The sequence below is a fragment of the Melospiza melodia genome, chromosome 20 (genome assembly GCF_035770615.1).
Source record: "Melospiza melodia melodia isolate bMelMel2 chromosome 20, bMelMel2.pri, whole genome shotgun sequence".
Lineage (NCBI taxonomy): Eukaryota > Metazoa > Chordata > Aves > Passeriformes > Passerellidae > Melospiza > Melospiza melodia.
The window spans coordinates 10643318-10668564 of record NC_086213.1 but is presented as its reverse complement, the minus strand read 5'-3'; the positions used below and the strand labels follow the sequence as shown (position 1 = coordinate 10668564).

The following is a 25247-nucleotide window of genomic DNA, read 5'->3' as shown; positions in this document are numbered from 1 at the left end:
CACAAAGGGACAGCCCAGGAGGGACAGCCAGGTGTCCCCTGGGATGGGAGGAAAGCAACTCCAAACTTTCTTGGCCTCTGGTGCACTGTCTTCCTGAGCAAAACCTGGGCATCTTTTTCCTTCTATGAATTACTCCATGGAACACTCCAGGTTTTCCCTTTGGAGTCTGGAGGCTCCCAGCATTTCCAGGCTATCACCTGCACTGGGACAGGCACCTCTCCTTCACCTTCGTGCCAGAGTGGGGAGCAGCTCTCTTTTCTCCCACAACAAGGGGAACATTCAGCAGCAATCCATCCACAGCCCTCCTGTTAAAAACCAGAGCAGGCTCCTGGTGCTAAAGTGATTCCAGCATTTATTGTAAGAAAAAGAAAGGCCTAAAGCAAGGGGGCAAAGAAGGAGCGTTCCCTCGAGGATGCTGCAGCGCTGGAGCTTCTTGATTCACAGATTCAGTAGGTCAGAAGCCCCTTTTTATCCTGTTTTTTGTCCCTTTGGATTGGTTTCTTTTTGGATCCTTCATTTGCATGAAGGTTTAAAGGTGCTTGATTGGCCCATGACAGTTCTGTCCAGGCTGGCTCGTGGTGCAATTTCCTCAGGTGTGTTATGGTATGTTGAGTTCCCTATTTCTTATAAATTCCTGTTGGGGTGTTGATGGTGAGAGGAATAGCAGATTTGTCTTTCCAAACAAGCTGTGGGTCTGCTGGTAGATAAAACCAGCACTGGGAGGTGAAAGAAACAATGGGAAGGGTTCCACTGATTGATGAATGGAAAAAGATATTTGCCTTTACAAATAAACTTGAGGTTTGCTGGCAAATGAAATTGGGCATTGAAAGATGAAAGAAACAATGGGGAAGAAAAACTCCTAAATTCCATAATAATTAAAAATTAAAAAGGAGGGTTATACATTAGAGGGAAATCTTTGGTATCAGGTGTTTTGGGAAGTCTGAACCTCTCAAGTACCTCGGTCAATGGGGAAAGAGAGAAGGGAAATGTGGCTGGGAAATTGGGATAAAAAATAGGCTGTGTCCTCCAAAAATTGGACAGATCCCAGGGGAATGCCCATGGCCTCTCCCTTTATTGGAATAAAGCCAAAAAGGGCTGCTCTTTTTTGTACATAAACCTCTGATGTTTGTGGATTAATTTTCGTAACAATGGGTCCCCAGGATGAGGTGAGATGAGAATTTGGGTCCAAGTTCTCAGAAGGCTGATTTATTATTTTATTATATGATATTATATCTTTTTATATTTATTATATTATATTATTGTTAAAACTATACTAAAGAAAGGGAAAGTATACATCAGAAGCCTGGACAAAAATGACAATGAAAACCAGTGGCTGACCAGAGAGTCTTGACACAGCTAGACTGGGATTGGCTATTAATTAAAACCAATTCACATGCTGGGTTAACAATTCTCCAAACCACATTCCAAAGCAGCAAAACAGGGAGAAGCTGAGGCTTCCCATCTTCCCAGGAGGAAAAAAATCCTGGTGACGGATTATAAATGAATTAAAATACCATAGTGACAGCCACTCTTTTAAGCCCCCTTTTACAATATAACAACCCAAGGAACAGCACATGCCTAACGATCTATCAGCTGTTTCCCAACAGTTTCTAACCTGTTTTTAACGCTCCCGTCCCTGTCTCACCTTTGCTGGGAGAGCGGCTCCGGCCCCGGCTGCGCTCCCGGAGCTCCCACGGGCACGACACCCACATCGCGTTGCTACGTTTGTATTTGCTTAGAGGGGGAGCTGGCAGGATGCTCTTGAGGAAAAATGTGTAGGTTTTTTTTTTTTTTTTTTCCTTTCCTGTTGGAAAAAGTCGATGTGCTGGAGCTGTAACTGCAGGAAAAGCTGGGGTTCGCTGCTTGGAGGGAGAGGCTGCATCCGCCTGCGGGGATGTTTGGGGGATGAAAGATTGTTTCAATTGAGGGTTTTCTGCTCTTCAAGATTTAAGGGCAAAAGCTTTTAAAATCTGAAAGCAAACCGATCACAGCCGAATGTTTTGATGGAGACAGCCTGCTTTGTCTCAGTAGTCCCTTCCCACCCAAACCCTCTGTTTTCCTCCCTGAGGGTGAAATGTGTGTTGTACACACTGGAAGTCAACATGAGAAGAGGTGTGAGGGCAGAAGATGCCCAGGGTGCCCCTTCTCACCTCCCAGCCCCCCAGTGATGAAAGATTACACCAGTGTGACGGTGTTCACAGGGGTCTGAGGATGAGGGAAGAGATGAGGATCTTGACTCCATGTTTCAGAAGGCTTGATTTATTATTTTATGATATATATCATATTAAAACTATACTAAAAGAATAGAAGAAAGGATTTCATCAGAAGGATAGCTAAGAATAGAAAAAGAAAAAATGATAAAGGCTTGTGGCTTGGACTAAGAGTCTGAGCCAGCTGACTGTGATTGGTCATTAACTAGAAACAACCACATGAGACCAATCACAGATGCACCTGTTGCATTCCACAGCAGCAGATAACCATTGTTTACATTTTGTTCCTGAGGCCTCCCAGCTTCTCAGGAGGAAAAAATCCTAAAGAAAGGATTTTTCATAAAAGATGTCTGTGACACACCAAGACCTGGCCTTGACCTCCCTGATTTATCCAAGATCTGGATGAACTCATTGTGATCCCATTGCTCCACAGAGGTGCATGGCAGCTCATGCCAACCCTCCTGCATCAACCATGTGGTAATGGGGAATTCCAGGGGCCTAGCCTGCATGCAGATGGTGCTGGGCAGTGCGGGATAAATCCCAGCTCCCCACAAGGCCTTGGATATGATGCCAGCAGCATCTCTGGGCAGGATTACCCCAGCCCATCACCCCTGAATGCACCTGAGCCCGTCACACAGGCAGAGCTGAACACCACCACTAATAGTGCCCGGATCAGCTTTATTCATTTCTGCTACAATCAGATCCTAAGCCCTTCTGGACAGTGATTCCTGAGCCGGAGCAATCCTGCTGCCCTCCCTGGAGCGAGCGCTCAGGGCGATACCATCGGCATTAGTAATGGGAGCTGCGATAGGGCTACTCCTGCTCCGGCTCTTTTGGGAGCACAGCAGCGAGACGAGGCCTTTGTGATAATTCCAGCAGCCTTTTATCAGGCATTTGCAGCTCTCTAATTCCTCTAAACCCCTCTGGCTGAGGTATCTTGGCAATCAGATTCTCCTGGTGCCACTGGAGCAGCAGCCGCGTGTTGGCCACGGGACGTGGGCCCGGCTGCGGGTACTGGGGACCCTCTCACATGGGGATGAAGCTTTGGAGCTGGGGAGAGGATTTTGGGGCTGGGGAGGAGATTTTGGGGCTGGGGAGGAGGATTTTGGTGCCTCTGTGCTGTTGCTGCTGGGGTGGATGTGTGTTGGTACCCTGCCAACACCCAGTGCGGTGTCTGCGTGAGAGGAGATGCTCCAGGAGCTGCTGCCCTGCCACCCCTCCTGTCCTGCTGTTGGGTCTCTCCTGCTGCTTGCCACAAGTTAAAGCATTAATTCCTTGATCACCTGATGCCCTGGAGAGCCTGGTGCCACCAGCCCAGCTCTGGGATGGGTCTGTGCCCCTCTGGCAGCTCCCACACACAGCCCAGGCTCGGCACTGGCGCTTCCTCCTCAGCTAAGTATAAACTGTGGGGGCTGATGGAGACATCCTCCCTCCCCGGAGCCCAGCTTCCTGCAGGGTTTGCACACACCCAGGCACGGCCCAGAATAGGCCTGGAGACCAGCTGTCCTTCTCTGATAAGGTCACTTTGTGCTCCAAACTGTCCCGGCCCTGCCTGGCCCATCCTGCAGGAGCAGCTGCTGTGCCCACGGGCAGGGCACAGAGCCCCCTGTGCCACCCTCGGGGGTAGCGAGGGCTGCAGGGTCACCACCGAGGTTTCCATGTGTGAAAAACACAAATCACTCGGTTTTTGTTAAATTTTAAATGTTTACTAATAATACAATATTACTAACAATAAATGCTATAATATTATAATACTATTATAATTATAATATTATAATTATTAATATATATAATTGATATTATTATGATTATATTTAGTAATAGTAACATTATTTATTTTTATTTTACTATAATATTTATTATAATATTATAATATAATCATAATATAATATAATGTAAATAATATTACTACTACTAAAATAATAATAAGAATAAAATAGTAAAAAGTTTACTACTAATGAAATTGTTATAAAAATAGCAATATCATTAGAGTAATAATAATTTGGATAGTTTGGATAGCACAATATGAGACAATAAAAAACAAAGAGTTATGGACGGTCCAGGTACCTTTTTCTGGGTAAAATAAGCCTGAAAAAGGACCCATGTTAACAGAGGATTAACCCTTAAAAACAATAGCCTGTTGCATATTTATACATCTTATACATGATGCATAAATTCCATTCAAACACAGGATTCTGTCTGGTCAGTGTCAACTTCTTCCTCTTAATCCTAATAACTCTTCATGGCCCAGCAAGGCAGGAAGAAGTTTGTTTCTTCTGATAAGAGAGCAATAAATTCTTTCTCTCTGAAAGATTTAGGTGTCCTGTGGCTGCTATTTCAGTGCAAGTCCTTTCTTTAAAAAAAGTATCTTACACAGCATAGTTTTTATTTTAACATTATGTTATAACCTAAAACTATATTTAACATGCTGCTTGAGAAAATTAATACAGCATAACTTTCTAACATAGCACATAGAATATTCTTTTTAATATTTGCAAAAAGCCAATCATAAAATACATTTTTTTCACACATGGGTTTGGAGAAGGCTTTCCAGTGCCAAACTGCCCTTGGAGAGCTCCTGATCAGATACAAGACAAACCCCTTGTGCATCTCAATGGTGTTTATTTCCTATTTCCAGATTAGATCAAGGTCAAACGTGACCATTTCTCTTCCAGCAGCTCTGGATTGATCACTCGGGCAGAGCAGGATGGATTTTGGCAGCTGAGGAGGGTTCTGTGTGGCCACGATCACCCCATGGACCTTGGAGGTGGTGGAATGGCTGTTGGAATCCACAACAGTGGAAAGGATCTCACCAAATCCCACCCTGGCCCTGCAAACATGGAAACCCACTGCAGTCCTTCCTTAAGGATGGGAATATTCAGTTCTGCTTCCCAAAAGGGCTCCAGGCTCCAGGGCTGTGGGGGCTGTGGGGCAGCACCGAGCTCCATGGGGAGGGAGGTTTGGGGATGGTGATCAATCAGGAGCTGAAATCCACAATCAATTCTCTTTCTGATAATGTGGAATAAGCCCTTATTGATGCCCGATGCCCTGTGCCTGCCCCTCCCCTGCTCCAGCCCTCTCCCCTTCCCTGGAATGCGTTTGCCCTTTACGAACTGCGGCGTGTTTAGTGGCTCATTAAGGAGTCGCTTTACAGAGTGTTTTATTTCATGCTTTGTTAAGGACAGAATCGAGTAAATGCATCCTGGCAAAGGATCTAATAAGGAATTAGTCAGCTTTCCAAAAGCATAAAATATGGTTTAAAGGCACAATCCATTAAGAATTAGGGTTCACATGACAACCCGGGGGATGCAGGGTTGGTGTTTTTTGGGAATGTGTTGGCTTTAAGGACTCGGGATCCTTGACTGTCCTACTGTGAGCTGGTGCCCCAGAATGTCCCAGAATGTCCCACCCTGTCCTACCAGCCAGTGAGCCCCCTCCCTGTGCTTTCTCCCCTGTCTCAGAGCTTCATCCTCTTCCATCATGGACAAAACCTTTTGCTGCAGAGCCCTAAAATTGTCACCGGGGCCATAGGAGAGCAACCACCCACTGCTCCTCCTGGCCTTGGGGTGGGAGAGGAAGAGAAGAACCCTGGACAGCCCTGAAAAACTTCTCAGGGAAGGAGAGCTGCCAGTGGCATGGCCTTGGGGACATTCCACCCCATCAGCTCATGGCAGGGTGCCCATGGTGGGATGGAGAGAGAAGCAGAGACACCAAGAAACAACCAGAAGGTGTGGAAGCTCCTGGTGTGAAAGAGCTTCTGGTCCTCCAGAAGTGTGGGGACACTGAGGCACCCAGCCTTCCTGGGGGATGGTTATTCAGAGCTGGCACAAGGTGATGGTTGCAGATGATGTGTGTGAAATGCCTCCTAATGCGCTCAGGGAATGGGTGATGGATTTGCTGAACCACTTGCTAATTAAAGAATTAATGCTTTAACTTGTGGCAAACTGCAGGAGAGGCCAGGAAGCCCTTGGGGAGGTCTGGGACAGGTTTGCTGGTGCCTGCAGCAGGGCGAAATGGCTTGTCCCAGAGACAAAGGACCTGCCCAGGCACCAGCAGAGCATCCAAGGACTCTCCTGGACCAATGAGCAGTGTAGGGACTGCCAGAGTTTTGGCAGCTCCATCCTTCAGGCTAATTCAGCTTTTGCCTTTCCCTGTTGAGTTCCTTATCTTTGGTTCTTGTCAGAAACTGCTTCTGTTTTCCAGGAGATGGAGCAAAGTCAGTTTTCAGCACTGCTCAGGCCCTTTGCACAGGCTGCTTGTGCCCTCCCTCGTTCCCCCTGGGCAGTGGCACCCACAGTGTCCCTGTGTTTCAGGATTCACACTCAAAAGCTCCATTTTTTCCCCTCCTTTTCATTCCAGTCCTACCTTAATTAGCAGAATTTGAAACAGAAAACATCAAGTTAAATGCAACCCAAGAGTTGTGCTTTTGTTTAAAGTTACTGCTGAGGTGAGCCCAGGTTTATCTGGAGTCTGCTTGGAAAGGAAACCCTGACTGCTGCTCCAGGCTCCATCCCATGGAGAGCTGGTGCTGTGGTGGCCACACGTCCTGGCTGCCACCACAGGCGTGTCACAGCAGCTGGAGCTGCTTTAGGGCTCAGTTGTTCAGGGAAGGAGAGCAGCAATGGGGCTGGGGGTTTGCAGACCCCCTGTGCCCACAGAGGGACAGACACCCTTCATTCCATGGGCTCCAAACCCTCCCAGGGGACATGAGGGGGCTGGAGTTATGGTCTTTAAGTAGCGTGCATTAAGTGCTTTCCCTGGCAACTGCTGTTTCCATGGAAAGCGTTGACTCTCGGGCGCTCCGAGCTCTTTGCGGCGTCTCACAGAGCTCACGGTGAATTCCAGCCCATGGATCGCAGCCCGGTCACCCCACAGCAGGGGATAAATCTGTATTTGTGCAATTACCCCCTGGCCAGAGCTGTGCTGGGTGGCTTCGGTCATTGGCTATTTCCTGCCCATCCCTGTTCCCATAAATGTTGGGTTGGGTTTGCCCAACACGGCGGTGCCTGGAGGTGGGTGTGTTGTGCCGTGGGGGCTGCTCGTTCCTTCTTTGGGAAGTGGTGGGTGTTCCTGCAGCATCCCAGGGGGCTGATTTCACACCAGCAGCACACAAAATATCTAATTTCATGCCCAGCTTTGCCCAAGTCCCACTTCTCCCTGTTTCTTGCAGACAGCGGATCGGGGACAGCGCTGGTGCCGGCCAGTCCGGACCCTCTGGCTGTGGATGAACCCCTGGAGAAGATGGGCGGTGGAGCTGCAGAGCTGGGGCACAGCACTGGTTTGACTGGTGGAGCTGAGGATTTTGGGCATGCTGTGGGTCCAGATCCTGGAGCTGGAGAGCAGGGGCAGGGCACTGCCCTCAACCTCCTGCCAGCCCCAGAGGAGACCACACCACTCCTGCCTACAGCCAACGCTGCCCCCAGACCTGATGCCAAACAAACTTCCCCTGTTAAGAAAAAGCCACCAGCTCTGAAGCAAGTGAACACGGGAAGGAAGCACCCGAGGCTGAAGCCCACCCCGGCAGGGCCCCCTGGGACTGCCTCCCCAGCCAGCCCACAGAGCTCCAGGCTGCCCACGGCTGCCCCAGGGCTGCGGGTGCCAGCAGAGGACACGGAGCAGAGCCCCCCCGAGCTGCCCTGGGTGGAGCAGGCCACCACCAGCCACCCCACGCTGCAGATCTCCCCTTCCAGCCTGCCCCCAGCCCTCCCTGACAGCACAGGGGATGCGGAAGGGGCTCCCACCGTGGCTCCAGCTGGTGTTATCCCCACCAAGGGTGTGGAGAGGGATGTGCACGCCTCTGTGCCAGAGGAGAGCCAGGAAACCACCACGTCCACCATTGTCACCACCACTGTCACCACCACAGAGCCCACCCCAGGTGAGCTGAACATGGGCATGGGGCTGTGGCACTGGTGGGGAGCACAGCACAACTGTGTTCAGGCAACCCTTCCCAAAATCAGGCTACTGCTCAAGTTTGGGGGGTGCCTAAAATCTTCTGCTCTTCATTCACTTTGTGATTGGAGGGATGAAACACTTGTCCTTGCTGGGAGACCTGGGAGAAGGCTTCAGGAAGAGCTTAGACCTCATTCTAGTTCCTAAAGGGACTTCAAGAGGGCTGGAGAGGGAATTTAGACAAGGCATAGAGTGTCAGGAAAGGGGGAATGGCTTTCCACTGCCAGAGGGAAGGGTTAGATGGGATTTTGGGGAGAAATTCTTCCCTATAAGGGTGGGGAGGCCCTGGCAGAGAGCCAGAGAAGCTGTGGCTGCCCCTGGATCCCTGGAAGCGTCCGAGGCCAGGTTGGATGGAGCTTGGAGCAATCTGGTTTAGTGGAAGGTGTCCCTGCCCATGGCAGGGGTTGGGCTTTAATGTCCCTTCCAACCCAAACCACTCGGTGACTCTGTAACTCCATGGGATCACTGACGGGGCCGGGATTGCTGGGTTTTGGGGTGTGGGAGCGAAATGCCCTCGGTGTGACCCTGTTTGTGTCCCCTCAGTGCTCTGCAGCATGAGCTTCCACGACCCTGAGGGCTACATTGACTCCACGGATTATCCCCCCCTGCCCCTGCACGGGTACCTGCAGTGCACCTACAACGTCACCGTCTACACCGGCTACGGTGTCGAGCTCCAGGTGAGCCCTGCCCCGGGTGTCCCCTGCCCTGGGTGTCCTCTGCCCTGGGTGTCCCCTGCCTTGGCTGTCCCCACAGCCAGACCCACTGGGTACTGTATTTGTTGCCCCCAGATGAAGGAAGGAAGGATAAATCTGACTCCACGTTCTCAGAAGGCAAATTTATTATTTTATGATGCTATTAATTATTATTAATTATTATTATCAATTATTAATTAATATTAAGTAAAGATATTATAATAATTAATATTAATTAATGATATTAATATATGCATTTTATTTAAAATATCAAACTATACTATACTATACTAAAGAATCCCGAAAGGATATTTTCACAATGCTAAAAAGATAATAATGAAAACTCCTGACTCTCTCCAGAGTCTCGACACAGCTTGGCCCCAGTTGGCCAATAAGTTAAAACAATTCACATCAGAACCCCAATGAAACAATCACCTGCTGGATAAATGTTACAGACATATTTTATGGAAAATCCTTTTGTTAGGATCTTTTCTCCTGAGAAGCTGAGAAACTTCAGCTTGCCCATGTTTTGCTGCTTTGGAATGTGATTTGGAGAATTGTTTACCCAGCTTGTGAAATTGTTTTTACTTGATGACCAATGATAATCACCTTTGTTGAGGCTGCGAGCAGTCACAAGATTTTATTATCATTCCATTCCTTTCTATTCCTTTCAAGGCTTCTGATGAAATCCTTTCTTCTATTCTTTTAGTATAGTTTTAATATATAATTTTCTTTTAATATAATATATATCATAAAATAATATGAAACATGGAGTCAAGATTTTTTGTCTCTTCCCTCATCCTAGGACCCCTGCAAACACCACTACAGATAAACAATCTCCAACCAAATTCCAAAGCAGCAAAACACAGGAGAAGCAAAAGAGATAAGAACTGTTTTCCTTTTCCTCTGAGGCTTCTCAGCTTCTCAAGGGAAAAATCCTGGGCAAAGGGATTTTTGAATAGAATGTGAATACCACAACTGGTCACTGCAGCAAATGATGCCAAGCCTTGGGCACCTCTGCCCTGGGCATATTCACCTGATAAAATATCCCTTTCTGGGGAAAAAACCGATCTTTTTTCTGAGGCTTTGTAATAAATGAACTCAATGAGGGAGCTGGAACATCCTGAATGTCAGCGATGATCAAACTCTGTAAATGTCACGCAATTAATTTAACCAAGAGGCGCTGGCAGCAGGTTGTTAAGAGGCACTGGGTGGGATGGGATGGGGGCACCAGCTCCCTGCCCTCTGCACCCCCCATTGTCAGGGAGGGCTTTGGGTGGCTCTGAAGGTGCAGGATGCCCAGGAGGGCAGCCCAGGTTCCTTCTCTGGCTGGGGCAGGTGCCCAGTAAATGCCCACCCATCAGAGCAGGGGGTCTCACCAAGCTGATGTGAATATTGCACCATCAGCTCCCCCAAAACGAGCATCCCTCAGCCTGGTGAGGCTGCAAGCAGGGCTGGGGACTCTGCCCACTCCAAACCCCGTCCAGGTGAAACCAGCCCAGGGTCTCCATGCTGTTTGCAATCTTTTCTTCTCGTGATTTCCCCATGTCACCATTTGCCTCTAATTTAAATCCCCGCACTTTGTGTAATTAAAAGTGTGCATTAAGAGGAGCAGGAGCTCCAGTGGGGCTGTCCCTGCTGTCCCCATGGTGGGCACAGGCAGGGGCTGGCCCCAAGGCCACCGTGGCTGCCAGACCTGGTGGGAATGTTGCCCTGGGAGCAGCAGTGGTGCAGGCTGTGCATTGGGAGTCTGAGCAGCTCAGCCACTTCTCCACGGCAGTGGAAAAGTAACTGGACACAGCAACTGTCTCCTCAGATCCACAGGGTGCTAAAGAGAGGCTGCTCTGCTGTAAATTCGCCTCTGTCCGTAATCCATCAGGCGACACCACTCCTGACCTCGCTCTGTTGCGAGCTGAGGTTTTAATGGAGCATAAAATTGGCCTCTCCACCCCCCCCCCCCCCCCCCCCAAGCTTTGCATTTTGCTTTGCTGATGCTTTGGAGCGTTGCAGACAAATTAAATCACAACAGCAGGTCGGGGCTGGTGGAGCATGGCCTCATCTGCAGCTGGCAGTGCCCTGTGATGCAGGAGGTGAATTCCAAAGGGAAGGCACTGGATAACCCGGGCTGTGGGGTGTGGGGTCCCATCAGAGGGGTTTGGATTGGATTCCCAGCTCCTGTAGCTGCCTCTTACCCTGAGGGTCTCATTAAAGGCTCTGCAGGAGCAGAGAGAAGCCCCTGGGACAGCAATGGGACAGCCTGGTGGTGGCAGAAATGCCTGTGGCACTCCAAAACTGCTCCTGCAGGCACTGGGAGCAGTGCAGGAGGACACAGGGACACTTCTTTTGGAGCCAGACGCTCACTCACTGCAGGGAGGACAGAAAGCCTGGATGTCAGGCACGGTCTGGGAAAGGCTGTGTGAGAGCTCAGGGTCCCTGCTCAGCTCACTGCCCCTCTCTGCACCCCTCTCAGCATTCCAGGGAGAGCTGTGTCCCTGCCTGTGCCACGACAGCCCTGGGAGCTGGGAGCAGCCAGCTCTCCTTGGTGAAATTATATTTATTTTTAAAATTCTTGAATCTTCTTGGCAGGAGATAGAATTTCCCTGAAGAGGTTTTATTCCCAGTGGGTGAGCCAGGCTGGCAGCCTGACTGGAGGATCCCTGCTGCCTTCCCAAGGCTCTGGAGGAGCTGCTGTGGGTGCAGGCAGTGATTGAAGTCAGAGCCCGTGCTCCCAGCCCCTGGCAGGAGCTCGCACATATGGTCCCTCTCGCAGGGCTGACGCTCCCTGGCACGGGGCCACAGCAGAGTCTGCACTCCCTGCTCACTCCAGGCTCCTCTGGGAATGCCAGCCTGGTGCTGGCACAGGGAATGGCACTTGTGACACCCTGCTCCCCTGGTTCCACTGAGGTGGAACTGAGTGTGTGTGTGTGTGTGACACCCAGCACTGATCCCCAGCTTCCTCCCTTCTGCAGAGCCCTGCCTGCTCCAGCTGCTCCCCCTGTGACACCCAGCACCGATCCCCAGCTTCCTCCCTTCTGCAGAGCCCTGCCTGCTCCAGCTGCTCCCCCTGTGACACCCAGCACCGATCCCCAGCTTCCTCCCTTCTGCAGAGCCCTGCCTGCTCCAGCTGCTCCCCCTGTGACACCCAGCACTGATCCCCAGCTTCCTCCCTTCTGCAGAGCCCTGCCTGCTCCAGCTGCTCCCCCTGTGACACCCAGCACCGATCCCCAGCTTCCTCCCTTCTGCAGAGCCCTGCCTGCTCCAGCTGCTCCCCTGAATCCCCTTCACAATTTCCCAGAGAGTTTTGGCTCTGTGTCACCAGCTCTGGAAGGACCCAGCTGGGGAACAGGTTTGGCTTCAAGCAGAACAAAATCTGTTAGAAACACCTTGGAAAAAATCTTTGCAGGGATCCAGACCCAGCTGGAGGAGCAGAGCTCTGTCTCAGTGGGAGCTGGGGAAATTGCTGGCATCATATGGAGCCCACTTGGATCCCTGGACTCCAAATAATTCACCCAAATAACACTTAATCAATGCCATTTATTATTAATCAGATCTGAGCCATCCCACCAGCCACAGTGTGTGCTGGCCATGCTGGTGGGGGGCACGTTTTGGGGACAATATCTAGAAAAGAAGAAATGACCCAGGGCAGGCTGGGGGTCAGAGTTGCACACGGCCTGTGCTCCAGAAAATGCTTTTCCCTTCCAGGACCCAGCTGGAAAAATAAGGCAAAATCAGCTCCTTTTGGATTGAAGCATGAGCTGGGATGAACCCAGGCATGCTCTGAACTGGGCTGGGATGAACCCAGGCATGCTCTGAACTGGGCTGGGGTGAACCCAGGCATGCTCTGAACCAGACTGGGGATGTTAATCCAGCTTTGCAGCCAGGAACGAGCTTTTCCAGGGATTTCCTTCAGGAGCAGGCTCAGGATGCTGAGGCTGGGGGTGGCTCCATGCAGTGCCCTTGGAGCAGGGCACATCCCAGCCCCGTGTGCCAGGGGGAGGTGGGCACGGCGGTGACAGCAGCCACAAATCCCTGCAGTCACAACATCGTCGGGAGCGCTCCCAATCACGGCTGGGCTGGTGCTAAATATAGAGCCCGGGGCCTCACACACTCAGGGAAACAAACGGTCTGATGAGCATCTTTCTGCTGAAATATGAGCCCATTTATTAAGCTAAATGGACGTGAAATGTAAATGTGAGGTTACTGCTCAGTTATTTCCAAATAATAATTAAAGCCTTCTGGAACTGCTCATTAGATGCACTTGCTGTGTGGCTCCCCGAGCACTCCTCAGTGGGGTGAGGGATCCTGGGGAGGTTTCCTGGTGCACGGGGTGGGTGGTGAGCACCAAAGCCTGAGGAATGCCCTGGTTTTGTGGCAGCACTGTGCTGGTGGGATGCTCTGGGTGTGTGTGATGGGCTGGGATGTGACCCTGGGGTCCCCACTCTGTTCCCGCAGGTGAAGAGCGTGAACCTGTCAGATGGGGAGGTGCTGTCCATCCGTGGCGTGGACGGCGATGCCCTGGTGGTCTTGGCCAACCAGACCCTTCTGGTGGAGGGCCAGGTGATCCGCAGCCCCACCAACACCATCTCCGTCTACTTCCGCACCTTCCAGGACGACGTGGTGGGGACCTTCCAGCTCCACTACCAGGGTGGGTAATGGAGGGGGTTTGGGGTCAGTCCCGCTTGGCTGCAGGGTCAAATCAGCGGGCTGTGCCCCCACAGACCAGCCACGCTCCTGTTTCACCCTCTGCCCGTGGGTGTTGTGCCCTGGGCAGAGGGCTCAGTGTGCCCTGATGTCCCCAACCCCAGTGCTGGCTGTGCCCCTCACACTCATCTTGCCCCGTTTCTGTCCCCATGCAGCAGCTCCTCCTGCACACACTCACACTGCCAGTCTATTTTTTACCTCGAAGAGCTTTAAAAAATAAATGAGTTCCAGCAAATTATTTTTAAAATAGAAACTGGGTCTGGGCAGGAGCAGTAACAGGTGGGGAAGCGGCGGCGCTGGGGGGTTGGTGGTGCTCTGTCGCTGCTCTGTGTGACACGTGGGCACATCCAGCACGTCCCCACGGGGTGGCTGGGAGCAGCTGAGCCCTGAGCTCCCAATGTGTGCCTGTTCCAGTGTTTATGCTGAGCTGCAACTTCCCACGGAGGCCTGACTTTGGGGATGTGACGGTGATGGATCTGCACTCGGGTGGCATCGCTCACTTCCACTGCCACCTGGGCTACGAGCTGCAGGGCCCCCGCATGCTGACCTGCATCAACGCTTCCCGGCCACACTGGAGCAGCCCCGAGCCCATCTGCTCAGGTACTGCACATCCCAGCCCCGTGCTGGGAAACTGCGCCCCACTGAGGGAAACACGAGCCCCTGTCTTTGCCTCATGAGATGAACGCGGTCCCGGGATGTACCAGTGATATTTTTGCCTGATGTCCAGGAGAAATGATGAGGATGAATCCATCTTATCAGAAGGCTAATTGATTACTTTATTATACTATATTGTATTACATTGCATCTAAACTGAATCTGCCAAGCACTCAACTGCACTCCCCTGCACAGCATCTCGTGACTGTCAGCTCACAGTCCCAACACACACACCTGGATCCAATTGGTCAGTGAATCAAAACACTCACACCAGAATCCAATTATCAATTCCCTTCAGGTGAATAATCTTCCACAATGCTTCCCACTTGTGAACAACATAGGAGCAGCAAATGAGATAAGAATTGTTTTTCCTTTCTCTGAGGTTCAGAGAATGTGAAAGCCAGAAATGTTCTTGGGAAGAATTGTGCCTTGCTTTTCCCTGTGAAGAGAAATGTGGCGACAGGGAGGGGGTGAGAGCAATGCCTCAGGTGGTCAGGCAGCAACAGCAGAATCTGTCCCCTCGTTGCGCAGCAAAGTGAAGGGAAATTTAGATTTTGTATCTGTGTGTGAGTATAAATATGTGCAGACAGAGCAAAGCAGAGCCCAGGCAAGAGGTTTGTGCCCTGGGAGCACAAATGCCACGTGCCATGCTGTGTTGCAGCTCCCTGTGGAGGGACAGTGCACAATGCCACCATCGGCCGCGTGCTGTCCCCCAGCTACAGCGGGAACCAGTCAGGCAGCATGTACTGCGTCTGGGCCATCGGGGCCCCCCCGGGACAGAAGCTGCACCTGCACTTTGAGAAGCTCCTGCTGACTGAGAAGGACAGGTGAGGCTCCAGGAGCTGTTTCCTCACATCCCTGGGACTGCAGAGAGATCCCAGGGGGCTTCTTCTGCATGGGGTGAGGAGCAGGGCCTATTGCTGGGCACTAAATATAGAAAAAATTGAATTATTTGGCTTGGGAAAGCCCTCTGAGATCACTGGGTTCAAACGTCCCCCAGCACTGCTAAGGCCACCACTAAACCATGTCTCCACATTAACACAGCTGTTAAACCCCTCCAGGGATGGGAACTCCACCACTGCCCCTGGCTGCCTGTTTCAATGCTTATCAGCCCTTTTGGGAAGGAAATTTTCCCTGATATCCTTGATATCCAGTCTAAACCTTCTCTGACACAAGCCATTTCCTCTCATCCTATTCCCTGGGAGCAGAGCCCGACCCCTTCAGGCTGTCCCCTTCTCTCAGGGAGCTGTGCAGAGCCACAAGGTCCCCCCTGAGCCTCCTTTTCTCCAGGCTGAGCCCCTTTCCAGCTGCTCCTGATGGTCCAGCCCCATCCCCAGCTCTATTCCCATCCCTGAACGCACTCCAGCCTCTCCATGGTCAGGTTCTCACGCGGACAGCCTCTTTCGGAGAGAAAACCCCAAAATACACCAAAACCTGGGAGCCCCCCATTTATCCCAGCTGCTCCAGCTTCCCCTCCGTCATGCCCGGGTGGGACTGAAGGTCACCGAGCTTGTGTCCCACGGCCCTTGTCCCCGCAGGATGGTGGTGTACAGCGGGGACACCAACCGCTCGGCCGTGCTCTACGACTCGCTGCGCGCCGACAGCGTCCCCTTCGAGGGTGTCATCAGCGACGGCTCCTCCATCCGGATCGACTTCCTCGCCGAGGAGCCTGCGGCCGCCACCGCCTTCAACATCCGCTTCGAAGGTGCTGTGTCCCCGTGCTGGGCCCCAGGGTGGTGCCTGGCTCAGCCTGAGTGGGGCAAATCCGGTGTTTTGGGGTCTCCCTGGCTCCAGCTGTGGGTTGTGGTGGCGTTCACAGGGGTTTTAGGATGAGGGAAGAGATGAGAATGTTGACCCCATGTTTCAGAAGGCTGATTTATTATAATAAATATATATATATTTATTTTTATATATTTACATATATATATTTAAATATATAATATATAATATATAATATATAATATATAATATATAATATATAATATATAATTATTATATATAATATATAATATGTAATGTATAATATATAATATCTATTTATTATATATAATAAATGCAAATATATATAAATATATATTTCTATTATATATTTATTATAAATATATTATATATAACATGTATAGTAAATTATCTATTATATATTATACTATATAATATATATAATATATATTATATATATTATATATTACAATAAATATTATAAATTAGAAGGCTGATTTATTATTTTATTATATATAATATATTAAAACTATACTAAAAGAATAGAAGAAAGGATTTCATCAGAAGGCTGGCTAAGAATAGAAAAGGAATGATAACAAAGGCTTGTGACTGACTGAGACAGTCTGGACAGCTGGGCTGTGATTGGCCATTAATTAGAAAACCACATGTGATCAATCACAGATGCACCTGTTGCATTCCACAGCAGCAGATAATCATTGTTTACATTTTGTTCCTGAGGCCTATGTGGCTCAGAATGGGTAAATATTGTTGTTAATCCTAATTGCCTGTAGAACATTCCCTAGAGGAGGCCATTCATGCAGGTGGGGACACAGGGCTCAGGTTCTCATGGGGACACCAGCAGGGCCTGGGGAAGCTCAGCGAGAAGGGAGCAGCTCTGTGTCCCTAGAGCTAACAGGGATCTCTTCCAGCCTTTGAGCGGGGCCACTGCTACGAGCCCTACATCCAGAACGGGAACTTCACCACCTCTGACCCCACCTACAACCTGGGCACCACCGTGGAGTTCACCTGCGACCCCGGGCACTCCCTGGAGCAGGGCCCCGCCGTCATCGAGTGCATCAACATGCGGGACCCCTACTGGAACGACACGGAGCCGCTGTGCCGAGGTCAGCCCTGCCCCTGGGCACTGCCGGGTGTGCGGTGACTCCCCTGGGTCCCCGCTGAGCCCTGACACCTCTTTGTCCCCACAGCCACATGTGGAGGGGAGCTGACTGCTGTGGCCGGGGTGATCCTGTCCCCCAACTGGCCCGAGCCCTACACGGAGGGGGAGGATTGCATCTGGAGGATCCATGTGGGCGAGGAGAAGAGGCTCTTCCTGGACATCCAGCTGTGAGTAGCCCAGGGGCTCGGTGTCTGGCTCTGCCCCAGATGTGCTCGTCTCATTCTGCTGCAGGGTCCTGCTCTGCTCACCTCCACCATGGAATCACAGAATCCCAGAACAGTTTGGGTGGGAGGGACCTTAGAGCTGATCTCCCATGGGTGGGGACACCTCCCACCATCCCAGGTTCCTCCAAGCCCCTTCCAACCCGGCCTTGGACACTTCCAGTGATGGGGCTGTTAGCGTTCAGAAACACATAATCACAAAAATGATTATGTCGGTGCTTTGTATTAAGAGCTCTGGGAATCAGGGGCATTTTCCACCCAAATCTGACTCCGACTATACATTCAAGATGAATATGATTTTATATTCTATCATTACATAACTTTCATGTTAATTATTAAATTTATATTGTTCTATTGTATACATAGATTTCAGCCAAGCATAGTCCCCCTTAAATTTCCAACATAGTTTCTCATGATTCTTTTAATGATTATATAATAATTATATTTAATTACTAAACAATCATCACATCTAACAATTATATCATTTATCATACTGCTTACGCAGGTGCAGCGATCTGGGAAAACACAAAACCTAACATTTTCAGAGTCTATCTTTAACATTTTCCAGGACTCCACTATCAGGGCAGCCACAGCACATCCAGGCAATCTGTGCTAGGGCCTCACCACCCTCACAGGGATATGCCCTGTTCTCCCCCTCAGAGCTTCCATAATCCCCTTTGATGCACTTGGCACCCTGGGCAGGACTGAGTGGTGCTCCCTGAGTTCAAAGCACCATTACACAACCCATAGCAGCAGTGAATTGCTGCTCCAACAGCTTTGGAATTCTCCACAGGGAGCACTGGCACAACAGCACGTGGCCATGTGCTTCTGGAGTGACACCCAGCACGTCAGGAGCTGGGTCATGCAGGGTTAGGAGAGCCTGGAGGCATCCATGGGATGGAAACAGCTCAATCTTTGGGCTGAACGTGAAATACAGGCACCAAGGGAGCAGAGCCACTCAGCAAGCCAGGCTGAACATGCTGGGGTCAGAGGGGAACGGGATCCAATGCCAGGCTGAGAGTTCTTGGCATGGTAATGCTGCTGCTGCAGCAGGAGCCTCCTTTGATGCTATTTTGGGTTTTCAAGAGGAGGACGTGTTTCAAGTAGAGGCTTAGAGTCATAAAGATTTTAAAGCTCCCCATAAAATCCCAAGTGGGAGCTCCCAGCACACCTCTCCCAGCTCTGTGGGTGCTGGGGCTGAGCAGAACTGCAGGCCAAGTGATTTGAAGTCATCAGGCATAAATGTCACCGAGAAAATCGTGTTTGACAGAAAGCAGAGATTTACTACAAATGTCAGCTTGCCATGGGGATTAGCTGGGCTCCCTCCAAGAACATTCCTAATAAAACGTTCGGGGATCAGCTCAGGCATCTCCTGTGTGGCTGGGAGCATCCCCAGGGAAGGGGAGGAGGTTTGTCCTTGTCCCAGTCCCTCCCGTGTCAGTGCTCCCAGCCCTGGGGAGCCTCGCTGGGGCAGACAGGGCAGGACAGCCAGGAGGGTAGGGGTGTCACTGCCCACCTTGGGGTGATGTGGTCGTTCACCCACTCTGCCGGCCCCGGGCACCCAGAGAACCATCTCGACACCAGAGATTTGTCCCCTGGCGTGTGCATCCATCCCCGCCTTGGAGAGGAGGGGGAGCTGCGAGCCCCCCATCCCCTTCTGCTCCAGAGCAGCCGCATTCCCGGGGTGGATGGAGGCTGCAGCCATCCCTGCCCGGTGTCCCCGGCTGTCCCCGCCATCCGCGGGCCGCCACTGCGCTCTGGTGGCCGCGGGGACAAGCGCGGCTCTTGTGGAGCGGCACTTCCAGGTGCGGGGTCCCGGGAGCCGGAGGGACGGAGGTGACCCGGAGGGACAGAGGTGACCGGGCTGTCCCTTGAGCCCCCCACTGCAGTGTCCTGTCTGGGGCTCCCGGCACACGCTGCTCTCTAACTCGCGGGTTGCTGTTGATAATTGCTGCCCTGAGATGTGCAGGATGTCTCTGCTTCGGCCCACGCGGCTGAAGAACGAGTCTGGACTCTTCACTTTTCAGTCTTGAGGTTGTTTATTCATTCTTATCTATAAAATTTTCTTTCTGTCCAGTCGAGATCTGCTCAGCAGGGCAGCCACAGGCACTCTGTGTTGTCCTTTTATACTACAAACTACCTATAACATATTTACACTTAATTCCCAATACCCATCACGCATGTTAGACAGTGCACTTCTACTCTAAACCAATTCCAAAGTGCCAACATCACTGCAGAAAATGGAGAACAAGAAGAAGAAAGAAAGGCCAGACATGCCCAGATTCCTCCATCTTGTCTCCATAACCCCCATACCAAAAATCCTAAAATCTACATTTTCACCCTGTGACAATTTTATTATTACACTATTCAAACCTCTGTGACTTTCAGGTCCTCATACAAAGCTGGTAACTTGCTCCAGGGGTCACAATCAAATCTGCAGGTGTTTTGGGCTGGATGCCAGGGTCTCCAAGCCCCCTGGCGGGGTCCTTGGCAACTCTGGACACCCAGAGGGATGCACTGAGTTCTGACATCTAACCAAACTCTCCTCTCAGCCTGAACATCACCAACAGCGACATCCTCACCATCTATGACGGGGATGAGCTCTCCTCCCGCATCCTGGGGCAGTACGTGGGCAGCAGTGGCCCCCAGAAGCTCTACTCCTCCAGCCCCGACCTCACCATCCAGTTCCACTCGGACCCTGCTGGGCTCATCTTTGGGAAGGGGCAAGGATTCATCATGAACTACATAGGTATGGGGAGCAGGGTGCTGGTGTGAGGATGTGACACACAGCCAGACACAGAATGTCCAGGTGCAGGGGCTGGAAGCAGGGAGAGTCACTGTGGCACCAGCACCCCCTTCTTATCCCACCCTGGACCTTCTGCAGGACCCCCAGGCCTCTGTGTCAGTCACTTCTGGGGTGTCCCTGTATGTATCCCCTCCTCCAGGCTGGCAGCAAGGCAGGTTTGGTCCCTGTTAGCCCTGGGGGGAAGAAATTGCTGGAAACGGGGATGAAGGATTCCCACAGACAGCCTGCCAGGCGGGGGTGGTCACTGAAGGCAGACCCTGGGTGGGCTCCTGAGGTGGATGTCCCCATCTCTGTGCTCCAGAGCAGCTCCTGGAGACATCTGCTCCATTGTCCTTTGGGGCAGCTGTGCCTGCCAGGCTGGGCCTGTGGGTGCCCACGCCGTGGACGAGGGCTGTGAGGGGCATTCCATCCCCATGGCTGCCTCTCCCCCACCCTGCTCCCCGTGCCAGGCTCCTCCAGGCACGTTTTCCTTGCACTGCTGACAGCCCTGGCTACGACAAACAGAGCGAGCTGCAATGCAGAGCACCCAGAGGCTGCAGGGCCCTCCTCGGTGCTCTGCAACACACGGGGCTGGGGAGGGGAGGGCACAACCCCTCACTGGGAAAACCAGCCTGGGGGAGGCAGGGAACAAATCCTCCCATGAGCAAACCAGCTGTGCTGTGACTGTGGTGCTGGCCTCTCTCCTGCACCCACAGCTGGAGCTGAGCCTGGTGCTCCCAGGTTATCCTGACCCCATTTTCACCAGCCCAGCCCTCTCTCTGCCTGCAGGGTCAGGGCTGGGGAGGCTGCAAAGAGCCCCTGTCCCCCACAGCTGCCCTTCCCTGCGCCCAGGGGATGCTGCCTGCAGCCCAGCTGTGCCATTTGTGGGGCTGTGGGGAGGGACGGGATCTTGGGAAGAGCTGCGTGTCCCGCTGGGGTGGCTCTGGGAGGGCTGTGCCAGGGGTCCTGCTCAGCCAGAATCCCTCTTGGCTGCAGAGGTGTCCCGCAACGACTCCTGCTCGGACCTGCCCGAGATCCAGAACGGCTGGAAGACCACATCACACACAGAGCTGGTGAGAGGGGCCAAGATCACCTACCAGTGTGACCCGGGCTATGACATCGTGGGCAGTGACACCCTCACCTGCCAGTGGGACCTCAGCTGGAGCAGTGACCCCCCCTTCTGTGAAAAGAGTAAGTGCCCACAGGAAGGGGCTGCTGTCCCTGTCCCGCACCCTGTGACAGTGCTGGTCCTGCTCTGAGGGGCTCCCAGCTGCAAGGGGTTCCTGCTCCAAGGGGCTCCAAGCTCCGAGGTGCCCCCAGCTCTGAGGGGCCCCCAGCTCCAAGATGCTCCCAGCTCTGAGGAGCTCCCAGCTCTGAGGGTCTCCTGCTCCAAGGGGCTCCAAGCTCCAAGGGGCTCCAGCTCTGAGGGTCTCCCAGCCCTGAGGGGCTCCCAGCTCTAAGGGGCCCCAGCTCCAAGATGCCCCCAGCTCCGAGGTGCCCCCAGCTCTGAGGGTCTCCCAGCTCCGAGGTGCCACCAGCTCCAAGGTGCCCCCAGCTCCAAGGTGCCCCCAGCTCTGAGGGTCTCCCAGCTCCGAGGTGCCCCCAGCTCCAAGGTGCCTCCAGCTCTAAGGGGCCCCAGCTCCGAGGCACCCCCAGCTCCAAGATGCCCCCAGCTGTGAGAGGTCCCACTCCAAGGTGCTCCCCTGAGCCCTGCTCTCTCCCCAGTCATGTACTGCACGGACCCAGGGGAGGTGGAGCACTCCACCCGCCTCATCTCGGACCCGGTGCTGCTGGTGGGCACCACCATCCAGTACACCTGCAACCCTGGCTTCGTGCTGGAGGGCAGCTCCCTGCTCACCTGCTACAGCCGCGAGACCGGCACTCCCATCTGGACCTCACGGCTCCCGCACTGTGTCTGTAAGTCTGGGTGCTCTCTCCTGCTCCCCCTCAGCCCAGCTTCTCTCTGAGGATTTGGGTAGCACTTTCCTGCAGCCAGGGGATGGTGCAGATCCTTTCCTCTGGAAGCAGAGGGAAGTGAGAGGTTGTGTGCTTCCTCACTGCCCCCAGGCTCCTCCTGTCCCTCGGGCTCACCCTGGATGTGTTTCATTCCCTTTCAGCTGAGGAGTCGCTGGCCTGTGATAACCCAGGGCTGCCAGAAAATGGGTACCAAATTCTGTACAAGCGCCTCTACCTGCCAGGAGAGTCCCTGACCTTCATGTGCTATGAGGGCTTTGAGCTGATGGGGGAGGTGACCATCAAATGCATCCTGGGCCAGCCATCCCACTGGAGCGGCCCCCTGCCCATCTGCAAAGGTAACAGGGAAAGGGAGGGGGGCAAGGGGACAGCCAACACCTCTGTCCCCAACCTGGGACAGCCCAGGGACCATGGTCTGGCTGCAGACTCAGCTGGGAGCTGAACTCAGCTGAGCTGGATCTTCTCTGGGTCTGGGCTCTGCTCAGTCCTGGCCACATCTTGCATCACTGGGAGTTCACAGCATGGTTTGGGACCAAACGGGGCGGGAGATGCCAGGTTTGGGTTTCCCAGCAGGCAACAGCTGCCAGCACCCAGCCAAACCCAGCTACAGACCAGTAACTCTCCATCTCTCTTCCAGTGAACCAAGACAGCTTTGAACACGCTCTGGAAGGTGAGTGACGTGGGTTTCCTGGAGGCACAGCATCCTGGTGGAACCTGGGAGGAGGGGGAGAGGCAGAGAGGGAATCACCCGGTGCCTGCAAATGCCACCACAATAGATCTTGTCCTTTCAGTAGCAGAAGCTGCTGCAGAGACGTCGCTCGAGGGGGGAAACATGGCCCTGGCCATCTTCATCCCGGTGCTGATCATCTCCCTGCTGCTGGGAGGAGCGTACATCTATCTCACCAGGTGGGGCTGCAGGGGCTGGGGCCTGCATCGCCCTCCCAGCCACACTGCCCGGGGCGCTGGGAGGAGCTGGGATGGAGGGATGCGGTTCTGGAATCCCCAGTGACCCCTCCTCTCCCCGCAGGTGTCGGTACTACTCCAGCCTCCGCCTGCCCCTCATGTACTCCCACCCCTACAGCCAGATCACGGTAGAAACGGAGTTTGACAACCCGATTTATGAGACAGGGGTGAGTCCTGCCCTGCCTGTCCTCCCTGGGGATATTCCTGAGGGGCTTGGGTGGCTGGGCAGCCATGGATGAGTCCAGCCAGGCTCTGTGGGAACAATGGGATGGGAGGCACAGGGGGCTGTGGGGTCCTGGCTGCCAGGGCATCACTGGGAACAAAACAACACCCAGGATCTCTCTGTCTGCCTGGGAATGGGGAGACGATCCTGAAATGCAGCTGCTGCCCTCAACTGGCTTTTCCTTGCTTGCAGGAAACACGAGAATACGAGGTTTCGATATAAGGACAGTGGTAAGAGAGTCTCCAGCAGCGAACTTAATGTGCTCTCATAGAACTTCCTCAGTAACTAATCCAGAGACCACGTGGAGTTTGGTTGGACCCCCGGACCTGCTGTTGTCTTTCCTTTTGCCTCTCTATTGAAGATTTTACTGTTTTCTTCACTGTATTTATTCTATTTAAACTGCGATAGGTGTGCTGCCCAGCCCTGGGCACAGGCAGCAGCTGGAGCCGGGGCAGAGCTGGGTCCTGGTGAGGCCAGGGGGGCACCACGGGGGCACTGCTGTGTCCCCTTCCATGGCAGAATGTCCCCCTCCATGGCGGAGCGTCCCTCGGCACTGCCCACACAGACGCAGGGGGATTTTTTGCGGTTCTGATGTTGTTAAAAATTAAAGATGTCTCCATTGCAAGAGCCTGCGGTTGATTGCTGGGAGCTGAGGTAGCGCAGGGTCCCCCCCAGGGTCCCACCTGCAGCTCCTGAGGGGCTCAGGGGGCACTGGCCCAGGGACTGTCCTCGCTGCAGGGCTCAGGGACAGCCTGGCACACACGAGGTACGTGCTGCTTTCTTTTCCCACTTCGCTTTGGATGTGGAGAGGCAGCCAGCCAGGATCTGGGGTGATGCTCTGTGGAGAAGCACCAACCTGTGGAGAGTGCCACCCTGCCGCTGGGAGCAATGGAAGTCACCCTGGAAGCCACCTTGGAGCGAGCAGAGCTCCCAGCTTGTGTTCCTCTGCTCTGTGCCCATTGTTCCTCTCCAGCAGCACTTCCCATCACCCTGCCAGGATCACCCCGACCCGGCCAAGGGTGGCTCTGTGCCCCTGGCAGCATCTCAGGGTAAGCAGGATGGGCTGGGCTCCCTGGCTCCTGCTGCAGGAGGGGCCCTGGCGGGCTGTGCTGTGCAGGGGATGAAGGTGGAGCTGTTGGGAAGGAGAGGCAGCTGGGATGTGTGGAGGCTTCAGCACAGGAGTGCTGTGGGGAGCAGAACAGACAGAAATCGCCCTCAGCCCCACCCTCACCATCACTCCCTTACTGCATCACCCCTGCCAGAGCCACACAGCAGTGGGGACACAGACCCCAAAGGGCCACCACTGTCCCTGCTGTGTCCCAGCCAGCCCCTGGGAGGGCAGTGAAGCCACCACCACGTCCTTGGCTGCTGGTGTCCTTCTTTTGTCCTTGTAGAACAATGGCGAGCGCAGGAGGCCGGGGGAGCTCGGAGTGGTTTGGTTGGTGCAGCTCTGCAGTGTACAGCTGGGCTTTAGGGGTTTTCCTTTCAAAACAACGAATGTGTGTTTGTAATTTGTAACGGTTAAAAAGGAAAAAAAAAAAAAAAAAAAAAGAGGAAAAAAAAATTGTGCCAAAAAAAATGTACGAAGCATTTCATTTCCCTTCATACATGTCTGTTTTTATAAGAACAATGTGAAAATTGCTGGGATTAAATATTTTTGAACATGATCAAGTAGTTCCGTGGGAAGATCTAGCATTCAGTATAACCTTGATAACAATTGTTCTGTATTTTTAAATGTCTGAAATCAGTTTGCAGATGCTCTGGCCGCAGGCAGGGCAGGGTGAGGGCTGGGTACACTGCATGCCCTGCTGTGGGATGGTGGCCCAAAGCCACTGGCTTGGCTCTCAGTGCCAGGTCCTGCCCTGGTGCAGCCCCACAGTGCCCCCTGCTCCTGTGGGATGGAGGTATCTGAGCCCTGCTGGGACATGAGGTGACCTGGCATGGCCCTGGGGACATCTCCCCTCTCTGGGTCACCC

At 52.8% G+C, this 25247-nt stretch overlaps 1 protein-coding gene across 2 annotated transcripts in view; it reads left to right on the top strand.

The window, feature by feature from the left end:
* Window positions 1–24908, top strand: part of SEZ6L (seizure related 6 homolog like) — a 43339-nt gene extending 18431 nt beyond the window's left edge. The window contains exons 2-17 of one of the 2 annotated variants that reach the window (XM_063172881.1): window positions 7381–8085; window positions 8703–8836; window positions 13304–13496; window positions 13967–14152; window positions 14868–15033; window positions 15745–15911; window positions 16855–17049; window positions 17134–17272; window positions 19879–20075; window positions 21108–21302; window positions 21837–22028; window positions 22229–22423; window positions 22723–22755; window positions 22880–22991; window positions 23113–23215; window positions 23464–24908. In XM_063172881.1, the coding sequence (XP_063028951.1) occupies window positions 7381–8085; window positions 8703–8836; window positions 13304–13496; window positions 13967–14152; window positions 14868–15033; window positions 15745–15911; window positions 16855–17049; window positions 17134–17272; window positions 19879–20075; window positions 21108–21302; window positions 21837–22028; window positions 22229–22423; window positions 22723–22755; window positions 22880–22991; window positions 23113–23215; window positions 23464–23493 (2942 nt within the window). In that variant the 3' untranslated portion in view covers window positions 23494–24908. Of the gene's footprint in view, window positions 1–7380; window positions 8086–8702; window positions 8837–13303; window positions 13497–13966; window positions 14153–14867; window positions 15034–15744; window positions 15912–16854; window positions 17050–17133; window positions 17273–19878; window positions 20076–21107; window positions 21303–21836; window positions 22029–22228; window positions 22424–22722; window positions 22756–22876; window positions 22992–23112; window positions 23216–23463 lie in introns of both variants that reach the window. The other variant, XM_063172880.1, reaches the window with a different exon arrangement.
* The last annotated feature ends 339 nt before the right edge of the window (window positions 24909–25247 follow it).